The 11,116-nt window shown below is 40.8% G+C and overlaps 1 protein-coding gene across 3 annotated transcripts; it reads left to right on the forward strand.

Annotated features, from left to right (window-relative positions):
- Positions 1–944: 944 nt before the first annotated feature.
- Positions 945–10,606, forward strand: top1a (DNA topoisomerase Ia). 3 transcript variants are annotated; one of them, XM_084028315.1, is made up of 21 exons: positions 945–1,074; positions 1,529–1,553; positions 3,563–3,659; positions 3,819–3,927; positions 4,501–4,553; positions 4,646–4,738; positions 4,844–4,916; positions 5,062–5,144; positions 5,278–5,398; positions 5,505–5,621; positions 5,713–5,835; positions 6,144–6,331; positions 6,420–6,564; positions 6,820–6,963; positions 7,474–7,659; positions 7,743–7,811; positions 7,902–8,016; positions 8,218–8,345; positions 8,802–8,896; positions 8,986–9,135; positions 9,259–10,606. In XM_084028315.1, the coding sequence occupies exons 1-21, from the start codon at positions 1,042–1,044 to the stop codon at positions 9,359–9,361; spliced, it is 2,250 nt and encodes a 749-aa protein (XP_083884441.1). In that variant the 5' UTR covers positions 945–1,041; the 3' UTR covers positions 9,362–10,606. The 3 variants fall into 3 exon arrangements, with proteins under 3 accessions (XP_083884441.1, XP_083884442.1, XP_083884443.1); XM_084028316.1 differs by having other exon boundaries at positions 5,278–5,393; positions 5,500–5,621; XM_084028317.1 differs by having other exon boundaries at positions 3,852–3,927.
- Positions 10,607–11,116: the final 510 nt, after the last annotated feature.

Raw genomic sequence — 11,116 nt, forward strand, 5'->3', positions numbered from 1 at the left:
GTTTTGTGCTATATGTTAGAGTCTAGAGCTCTGAGGACAGGTGAGCCCAATTCGGCAATATCATGGACTACACTGCACCCTTGTGGAGAAACAGGGGATTGCCATGAACGTCCTTCACTAAGGTTTATCACTTCCGTGAAACGTTTTTCTTATTACCAGTATATATGCAGGCCTCCCAAACCACAGGAGAATGTACATTATCGAATAACATTCCGAGGGATTGTTTAACAAATATCAAAGTGCAAGCTGGAATGTCATTATAATAGCTTATAAACAACACAAAAACATTGTAAAAATACTTTTAAAGACGCTGTCCTGTGTGTTCAGATCAGATTAAAATTAAATTCATTCATTTTTCAACCATGAAACGCATGTTTTCATGTATTATCTAAAGAGGGCCAACATGAGACTAATATCTAGGACATGTCAGATGATTATTATTCTGAACCATACTTAATAATTTCTCAACTAATGTCTTTGCCTTTGAGTCGTGTGTGATGGGTCTGGCTGTTGTCAAGGTTGTGGAGTGCAGGGCTGCCTCCTGTCTGTTAACTGGCCACACGTCATGGCTTAACACCTGTTTGTAAACATTCAAATGCACAAAGCTCGATTATGCATATGGCCTGAATGGAAATATATATCCCAAAGGACAGCCCTCTTCGGGAATTGTAATGTAATGTTATGATTACTGAGAACGCAAAGAGCTGCGTCACTTGGCTCTACGTCACTTGTCAGATAAAGTGAATGCCAACAACAACACACGGAGAAACTAGCAGAGCACCTTGTGTTCCGGACTCGGGAGGACTGTGTGTGTGTGAGACCATCGTGGGCCCGAAGAGCAACACGTTTTGTCAAGAGGAGGAGCTACGCTGCTCCCCTACCATTTAAATTGAGGCGCATGCGCACTGCCTCACATTCGGGACTTATCTTTTACACCGCCGTGTCTTTTCTTCATTCTGCCTGCATCTCCTCGCCGGTGTGTGGTAACCCTACACGTTACTCATTTTTTAAAGCCTTTTTCAACCGAACAGCGTTTGGGAAATGAGTGGTGACCATTCCCACAGCGAGGACCAGGTAATGTCATCGCCACTGGTTGACGGCTGCGATTTCCTTGCGGCCGTTTTTATTCGCTTGGTTTGACAAGATAACTTGGCTAACTGTGAATAGTGCCCAGCTAGCGCGCGTTAGCCGACTGTGTTTGTAACAACTCGTTTTGTTGGTCACATCTTCTTGACATGTCTCCTCGCGTTTTTGTTCGTCATACAGCGGGCGCGGTCTGTCCAGTTAGCGTCCAGGTTTGAGTGGCCAGGCATGAACTCAAAAGACAAAGCCACATTCAATGTTGGCGTTAGCTCGTAGCCCATGTTAGCCGTAGCGGTGTCAGCCGCTAAAAACCCATATAAGCAGCCAGCGTAGCAAGCTAGCCTAGCTAGCATGTTAGCTAACAAACTCGCTCTGCCATCCAAGCAAGTTCAAAGTTAGTTAGCCACTACGATATTTAACACCCCTCTGTTTTTTGGTTTTTCAGATTGACTGCGGCTCTCGTTTTAATGGTAAGTCTATGACCTGAAGCTAACGGGTCAAAGCGAGCGTATCCTTAAATTATGATTACATGTCTTCACTGATCAAATGTAACGTTACGGTAGTTCTCAGCAGAGGACAGAAATGGCGTCCAGAGACTAAGTCCTCTGTCTCACTCTCAAGCGCCTATTGTTCAAAAGGGAGGTCTAATAAAAGCTTTTCCGCACCTTATTTTCCCGATTCGAATCATTATTGGCACACAACTGGAGGTGTTTTATCAGTTTACCGCATTAGAATTTATTGTTGGGCGGCTTTTGATGCCATATTTCCCACCTGAAAGTGAGGGTTTGGGGGTTGAGGACTTAGTCTCTGCGCCATTTTCTTTTTCGGTGTAGCGGCCTGACTGTACTGCAAGCTGAACCCAGGCTGTGAAGTACAGATGGCTGTGTGGAGGAGCACTGCGAATGCATGGTGCTTCATTAGGATCACACGTATTTTGTGTGTTTCTTCTCTACACGGATCGTTTATCGCGTTTTCATAAGTTATTTAATGGCTAAAACGATCTTTAGTATTTCCACAAGCTGGGAGAAAGTGAACCGTTTAAGTTCACATTTCAACAGTCATTGGGTTTAATTCAACATCACAAAAGTTAAGGCATGTATTTGATATTATAGCATCTTGGCTGTCAAAGTATAAAATGTGGGTTTTGAATGCTCTTATAGATCAGTTTTTTTTAAAAACTATATTAAACAAGACATACACACCACAAAAACTATAATTTGATTTTAAAATGTATTGAATCAAAACATGTTTCCAAGTGTATACATTATATAAACACAAAATATTAAATAAATCTGGCTCATTGAAATTATTCAGCCACCGGTTTTTTAGAGGTTAGTCTAGCAAGCAAGCATGGATTGTTGATCTTCGATCGACTTCTCTGTGCATCTGTGTTGTTGATAATCATCTAGACAACAAGCACGCTTGGTTTTCAGTCTTCAGCTGTGGGACAACATCTGACTGTAGGACATAATAGACCTTGGCTTCACATGTAGTAGTCGGAGGGATGTTATTCCCTTTCAGACTGAACTGTCAGACCACGGTTGGCTCTTCATAGTGCTTAACTCAAAAAGGTGATCAGTCAGCTCTCACAACTATTTACCAGCACTAATTGTCCTATATGCAAACACTTCTGATGATTTGGCACTACTTGTTTGCTAGACGGTCATATAATCTGAATATTTGTGTCGGCCCGTGAACAGTCTAGTCGGATATGCTCAGTAGTTTGTCTGCATTATGAAATTGAGTGGAAAAGATTCTGTTCATTGAAGTTGTTTGGCAACAATCTGGTTTAGACGTGAGAAGATGGCACAAAATCGACTGTCATCAAATAAAGAACGACTAGTTTTACAGTGATAAATGACAATCAATGTACAGCACCACGTCTGCTTTTGGTTAAGTGACTATTTCAGAACAAATCACTCACCGATCAAACCGTTTCAAGATGTTTGCAGTTGGTATGTTCCACACTGGCATACAGGAGGAGAGGGGGAGTATTATGGACAACTTGTTATGGGAAACAAGGCTGTTTCCCATCAGATCTATAGCTAAACACACCATCAAGATTTGGTATAATTTGTAAATCGCAGGAGGAAAAAATGTAATCTAGGAGGAGTGGGTGTAAGCCTTCTCTGTGAGACAACTGACAGGTTGAAACATGCCAGTGAACAAACAATGAGGCATATATGGACAGTAGGTGGTGCTGTGCTGCCATGTAATACATTTTCAGTCTTAATGTTACAATTTAATTCACATTTTACTTGGACAACTATTTGAAGAGTACTTCCTAGGTTGCCGGTAATAAGATTCTTTCTCAGTGGAGTGTACTTTGTTCATCTTTGCCACTGTGTATAGAATCATACTAGTCATATGGTTATCACGTGGATCTTATACCTCATGTTGGTATATATGGCAAGCCTATCATTTATTCAGTTTTTTTTTAAGACGATCTCAAGAATGTAACCCTGTTTTCCTGTCTCAGACTCTCACAAGCATAAAGAAAAGTATAAAGACAAGGAACACAAACATAAGGACCACAAGAAGGATAAGGAACGGGAGAAATCAAAGCATGGCAACAGGTACGGTGTTTTACTTCTAGACTGCATTAATGCATGTTTTTTTTTGGTTGCTCAAAGTGGACAAGATATCACTTTATTGGTGCAGTATTTTTGTGTGTTGAAGAGTGTAATGAGAAACAACCTAAATTATTATTTAAAAAAATAATAATTTAAACACAGTGATCACAAGGACTCTTCTGACCAAAAACACAGAGACAAGGAGAAGGAAAAGATGAAGCACAAAGATGGCAGCGCAGACAAATACAAGGACAAGCACAAGGAGAAGAAGGTGAATTTCCATGGGCATAATTTATGGAGGACGGAACATGTGGTTGTGCATGTAATGTTGTGATTTTAAGCTTCATCATCACAAATTACTCTGCACTATTAAGCTCCGTTAAGTCATACTCGTAATCATGGTGTACACACGTCTATTTCAATCATTATCTGACCTTTTAGTCGGGTTACTGGTCAAAAACGTAAACTGGATGTCTGCATCTGTTTTGGTCTGCACAGTTTCAGATGGCTTCAAGCTGCTAGACGACTGCTTGTATTCTGGCAGAATTATTAATAATTTGTTGTCAAAATTATAAGATGCTTTGTGAATAACTCAGGATCTTGACTGAAGGAAATTATTTTAAAGAGAGACTTTTGGCACTTGGAGATGTTCTATAAAGTGTATTTTCATACAGAAATGCTTGCATTTTGCAAAAATATTTGTTCACAATTCTAAAATTATTTGATTAACCATCAAAACGTTAGTTGACTGGACAGGTTTAGCTTATAGTATGCCACCATTGTATCATTTACTGTTGCATTTTTATGAGGTTTGTCCTGAACAACTTTTGTGTAAACATTTCAGATGAAGTCCCTTGATGGTAAAGTCAAAAAGGAAAAAGAGAACGGCTTTACCAGGTCTGTGAGAACATTTCTCTTGCGTGCTACATTTACGATACCGTCATGTTTATTTTTATGAAGTCATTTATGTATGTGTTTTTGTTTTGCAGCCCTCCACAAGTGAAGTCTGAGCCCGAGGACAATTTTTACCACTCTCCTAAACACGAAAAGTCTCTAAAAAGAGAACGGGACGATGATAACGAGTGAGTTGCAGTTAGACTCTTTGTATGTCCTATATGCGTTTCATGGGGTTGGTGTGTTTTGTATCGTGTGACCAGATTTGTAATGTAACTTTTTTATTTTTTCAGCTCTGAATTTAAGCCCAAAAAGATAAAGACTGAGAATGACAAGAAGATCAAGAAAAGGAAACAAGATGACGAGGTATGTGATTGGGCTTTTTCTGTTCAACAATGAAGAAGCCCATTTTCTTATATACATCTTCTATACTTGAGTCTGTTCTCATTTTTTTTCGTTTCTGTTCCAAACTGTAAGCAAAACAACTCTGTTTCTCTTCCCTTTTTATTAGGACGTGAAGTCAAAAAAGACAAAAAACAAAGCCGCTGATGGAAAAAAGAAAGCAAAGAAGGAGCCAGAGGAGAAGTGGAAATGGTGAGTTATTCATGCGAGCCATCTGTACAAGATTATCAATGTAGTGATGGGCAACTGGATGTCTTATTGTTGTCTTTCTGTGGCGTGTAATCAAACTTATTATTATTGGATGGACTGATTTGTTTGATTCCAGGTGGGAAGAAGAGAGATACACGGACGGTGTCAAGTGGAAGTTTCTAGAACACAATGGGCCTGTGTTTGCACCGCCTTACGAGCCTCTCCCTGCTCACGTCAAGTTCTTCTATGACGGTAAGGTTTTATTTCCCACGGCAGTCCTCAACTTTACTATTGGACCATGTGATCGCATGTCAGTGGGGAACAAAGCCAACCACATTTTATCTTCGTCACATTTTAGGGAAGCACATGAAGCTCAGCCCAGAGGCAGAAGAGGTGGCCACTTTCTTTTCCAAGATGCTGGATCATGAGTACACTACAAAGGACATCTTCCGCAAAAACTTCTTTAAAGACTGGAGGAAGGTAGGAAAAGCGTGTGGATTTAATTACTAATGTCCTGAAATCGGTGTAAAGTCTAACTGTTGAAGGATTGAACAATGTTTTGCTGCTGCAGGAAATGTCTTCAGAGGAAAAGGCTAAGCTGACAGACTTGAAGAAGTGTGACTTCACTGAAATGAGCGACTACTTCAAGGCAGAGTCTGAAGCCAGGAAGGCCAGGTCAAAGGATGAGAAACTGGTAAACTACTAGTAGTTAAACACTCGTTATTCCCTCTATAGTGGACCCCCAATATATCGATGTCACCTGTCTTGTGGTTTTTTTGTTTACTTGTTGAGGATCTGACTCAATCAGTTCCTCAAAAGTAAATCTTTTGAACCGCAACCACTCAACCATGCTGCATAACAACCAAATGACTTTGTCGGTGTGTTACAAGTGAAGTTGGAACTAACCCGTTTTGAATCACAGTGGCTAGAGTAAGATTTTTGACACTAATTGTGGACACAAAATGGAGTTCTTATGTGTTCTGTTTCCTTCCCTTTGTATAGAAAATAAAGGAGGAAAATGAGCGGCTCTTACAGGAGTACGGCTTCTGCATCATGGACAACCACAGGGAACGTATTGCTAACTTCCGCATCGAGCCCCCCGGCCTCTTCCGTGGTCGTGGAGACCATCCTAAGATGGGCATGCTCAAACGTCGCATCAGGCCCAAAGACATCATCGTCAACTGCAGCAAGTGAGTAATGTTTTGTTTGTCGTTTTCCTCCCCCTTATGCTGGTGAATGGATGTTTTTAAGTGAGTATAATTTAAAATGATTTCATAGGGACTCCAAGCACCCACAACCTCCACCAGGCACAAAGTGGAAAGAGGTTCGTCATGACAACAAGGTGACTTGGCTGGTGTCGTGGACGGAGAACATTCAAGGCTCCATCAAATACATCATGCTGAACCCCAGCTCTCGGATCAAGGTGGGCCGAGTTATAGACCTGGTTTTAAATGTGTCTTTGTGGACCGAAGCTGCATATTAAGGCTTTATCTAGTAAAAGCATCACTTTAACAGAATTCATGTTTCATTGTGACTTTTCAAGACCTGCTCCACTGGTACGACTGTCACATGATGTGCTGTACTACGCAATAACCTACATTTTTATGACCGTTTGCATGTTGACACACGAACATGACTTAATCTCGTTAATTACTCGGTTCTCGCCGCTTGTCTGCAGGGAGAGAAGGATTGGCAGAAGTATGAAACGGCTCGTAGGCTGAAGAAGTGTGTGGACCGCATCAGAAACCAGTACCGGGAAGACTGGAAGTCTAAGGAGATGAGGATCAGACAGAGGGCTGTTGCACTCTACTTTATCGACAAGGTGAGGTTCATGATTAGTGTTCACGGCTTTCTATGGTCTATTTAGTTTGAGCAGAAGCTGCTGCGAGTAAAGGATAATTGCTAAGGATGTCCTGATTTCAATACACAGCAAGTGGAAGCAAGAAAATTCCTTTTTCTTTTCAGAAATTAACCTTTTTAATTAAATATTTTGTGTCAAATTGATTTCTCTTATAAGTAGTAATAAGAGGAATAAGTTCATGAGTGAAATGAACCCCAGCAGTGTGACAGGTTCTTGCTCCTGGGTCTTGAAACTCACTAAAGTGACTGGCTCGTTGTACGTTATCCTTTACACATTGTCTGGAGAGAGTGTGTGTGTGTGTGTGTGTATATATATATATATATAGCTTTAGGGTGGTTATGTCATGTAATTGCTCTGAACAATGGCTGTAACTTGCGAGTGGGGTTTAGCGGATGCTTGAACACTGGCTGCGGTGAGGCTAATGTCTGTGTAAGCCACCCTTTTTAATCCAGCTGTCCTGATGTGCTCTAGCTGGCTCTGAGAGCGGGAAACGAGAAGGAGGAAGGAGAGACTGCAGACACGGTGGGCTGCTGCTCGTTGAGGGTCGAACACATCAAACTCTATCCAGAGAATGATGGCCAGGAGTACGTGGTGGAGTTTGACTTCCTGGGTAAAGACTCCATCCGCTATTACAACAAAGTCCCTGTGGAGAAAAGGGTAAGAGCTGTAAAGCAGTGGTGGTTCTTTCTTTGTTTTTTTGTTTTTTTCTCTCTGTATTAATGTGTTCTGCCCTTTTCTAGGTATTTAAGAATCTTCAGTTGTTTATGGAGAACAAGGAAACGGATGATGACCTGTTTGATCGCCTGAATGTAAGCAAAACATAACCTAAGAAAGAAAATAGCAGGTATCCGTTGTGGCACTGTGAAACCACTTTCTTTGTATACTCTTCCCCCGCCCAGACTTCTGTTCTGAACAAGCACCTTCAGGAGCTGATGGACGGACTGACAGCCAAAGTCTTCCGTACCTACAACGCCTCAATCACCCTACAGCAGCAGCTAAAGCAGCTCACAAGTGGTAGGTCTCCACCCGCAGTCAAAGGATGGGAAACACGTCCACTTGAACCCGGCTCGATCTCCTCCTAGAGATGAACGGGTGTCATCATACATCTGAATTGCTTGTTTGGATTTAATAACGGGCTTTTAATCTGGACGTGAGTTACGTAATGAATCATTCTGCGTACAGAAAACTCATCATACTCCTCATCTCTCTCTCTAGCGGAAGAGAACGTTCCAGCCAAGGTCTTGTCCTACAACAGGGCCAACAGGGCTGTGGCCATCCTGTGTAACCATCAGAGGGCTCCACCAAAGACGTTTGAGAAGTCTATGCAGAACCTGCAGGCAAAGGTCAACATGTTTCTGAATACTTCTAAGAAACTCACTGTTTTTGTTGTTTTTGAATTGGGTTTGTATCGTGTTTCATTGATGCCATATTGTCAGTTTAATCAAGTTCGTGTAAGGATTGTACATCCCACAATGCTTGGATATTGTCCATCGTATAACTGCTCCAAATGAAGGGTTTTTGTTGTTCTACATCAAAGGAGCAAACAATTGAGGGATAAATACAGATGCTTTTCTGATTTTATTTAACCAATATATTTCTGGTTTGGACTCAAAACAAGACCCTTTAAAAGACATCATCTTAGACATTTTTCTCTATTCATGTCCCGCATCGTCGGTTTAAATTTGTCAAATTGTCATTTGGCATATTGGAAAGCTCTTCAAATGAATTGCCACATAGCTGTCAATGTTGCACAAGTACAATAATCAGCATTTAATTAAAGACCTTGTTTTCTTTCTTAGATTGACGCTAAAAGGGATCAGCTTTCTGATGCCAAGAGGGAACTGAAGAGCTCCAAGGCCGATGCCAAAGTACGGCGAGATGAAAAATCCAAAAAGTAAGTATATAAAAAAAAATGTTAGCTATAGACAGATGTCGTCTCGCCAGATCAACCCTGTTCACCAACGTTGTGCTGCTGGCCTGTAGGTCCGTGGAGACCAAGAAGAAGGCGGTTCAGAGGATAGAGGAGCAGCTGATGAAGCTGGAGGTGCAGGCGACTGATCGAGAAGAAAACAAACAGATTGCGCTTGGCACTTCCAAACTAAACTATCTGGACCCTCGCATCTCCGTGGCTTGGTTAGATATTTTTAAATACATTTAAAAAATTTAACATAGCATCATTGTTGTCTTTCCTTCCCCTGACTTTGTTCTTGGACAAAGATGTGGTGCTTAACGAGAACTCCCCTGGTTTGTCTCTAGGTGTAAGAAGTGGAGTATTCCTGTGGAGAAGATCTACAACAAAACCCAGCGTGAGAAGTTCGCCTGGGCCATCGACATGGCAGACGACGACTTTGAATTTTAAATCCCCGTTTGGTTTTAACTATGACACACTTCTCTCTTTTTTTTTTTTTTTCTTTTTTTTTTATCGGATACTTGTTTTTTAGCTTAACTGAATTTTGCTCGATGGCCAGATCTGATCAGGAATCTCTGAGCAGGAGAAACAGCGACGGTAAGATGAGGCCGTAATCAAGTGGCAGGAGGGTGTTGTGGGTAGTCTTAAGCATCTGATCTGAGATCAGGCATCAAGGCTGAACTATACCCACAACTGAGCATCGAGGCGTAGTCCCGGTCAGGGAAGAGCGTTTTACCCCGTGTCTCTCCCTTGTGGACAAAACCTGACGATGCCTGAACGTCGAACTCTGTGCTCCTATAGCTACTGTATTCAGCAAAACAAAAACAAAAAAAGGCTTTGTAACATTTTATTTTCTCTCTTCACTTGCTCTGTATTTTAGCCCTCATGTATTATTAATGAATTCTATATTTTGATAGACAAAGTTAAATGAATTCCTTAACTACACCCACGCGCCTTTCGAGGAAATGGAAATGTGAGCTTGACTTTTGAGTTGTGTGCGTGCATGTGTGTGTATGAGGGGCTCGGCCATGGAATTGGTGGTTTGGGTGAATATTTTAAACTGGACTATGTTGAATTGTTAAGCATGAAAGAAGATGTTTTGCGAAGGCGAAGGGGAAATACTGCAACCATGTCAATATTTACTTAAGCAAGCAGAATGTGAATATTTTGTTTTACAGCCTCCATCAGGGACTTCTTTTTTCAGTGTAAATGTGAACCAATCATTTGTATCTCTGTCAAGCAAGCATCCTCTGAATCTCTCTGCAAAACTCTGTCTACATCTGATTTTAACTTAATTTAACAATGTTCCAAGGAAAAAAAAAACAAAAAAACTCCCTTATCTGTTACTTGAAGATGATGCTATGATAATGTATTTAAAGTCATTAAATGGAAAGTGTTTCTTCCCAGAAAAAGGTATGTGAGGGATTTCAACTTTGCCAAATAATCACCAATCTGTTACAGTTTAGGCAGTTTTTTTTTAATTGTGTAAAGATTGAGGATAAAATAATGTAACATTTTAATGTGAATTATCAGTTCATTTTATTCCACTTTTACGATAGGAAAATTGATGTAAGTAGCTGTAAAGTCAACATCCTATTCCTGTTTTACCTTTTTGTCATAGCTTTTAATCATGTTTTCTTTTGAGTTTTATGCTCCATTGTAGGTTGAAAAATGAATAAAACCCTACAAGTAAAATATGCTTTGTACTTCTGTTTTTCTGTTCTTCCTCCCCTCCTAAATGACACTAAATTGAACAAATATAAAAACTAGTTCCCCAGGTAACAAAGCTGCTTTTGATCCAGCCGTCAATGCAGCATGTTTGCTCGGACAAATGTGTCTTTTAATTTTAGAGTTTAAAATTAAAGGACAAATGAACAGTTTAATGAATTTGACATCCTTGAAATGAAGCTGCTCTAGTAGATATGCTTGGTAAGTGAGTGATGTGACTTCTTAGTGCCCTCCTCAAGAAGGATTTTTGTCTAGTAACTGGCCTGAGCCCTTTTCTTTGCAGACACAAACCCCACAATGCACCTTGCAGACAAAAAAAAAAGGGTTATCCTGCAACGATTCCCTGCCATGGGATCTGACTAAAATGTCCTTCCATAAATGAGCTCTCGGCACCAACTGTATTGTCAGCTGCTGGCCAGCAGGTGAGGCTGTGTGCGTTCCACCAATCCGACCGCTTTGCGATTCATCACACTGAAT

Source organism: Eutrigla gurnardus, assembly GCF_963514095.1.
Source record: "Eutrigla gurnardus genome assembly, chromosome: 2".
NCBI lineage: Eukaryota > Metazoa > Chordata > Actinopteri > Perciformes > Triglidae > Eutrigla > Eutrigla gurnardus.

Bases quoted from the DNA above. Each gene is read 5' to 3' on its own strand.
- top1a (XM_084028315.1), top strand. From the start codon at position 1,042: ATGAGTGGTGACCATTCCCACAGCGAGGACCAG. The intron at 4,554-4,645 runs GTCTGTGAGAAC...TTTGTTTTGCAG, and splicing joins AAAGAGAACGGCTTTACCAG to CCCTCCACAAGTGAAGTCTG. The intron at 4,917-5,061 runs GTATGTGATTGG...CCTTTTTATTAG, and splicing joins AAAGGAAACAAGATGACGAG to GACGTGAAGTCAAAAAAGAC.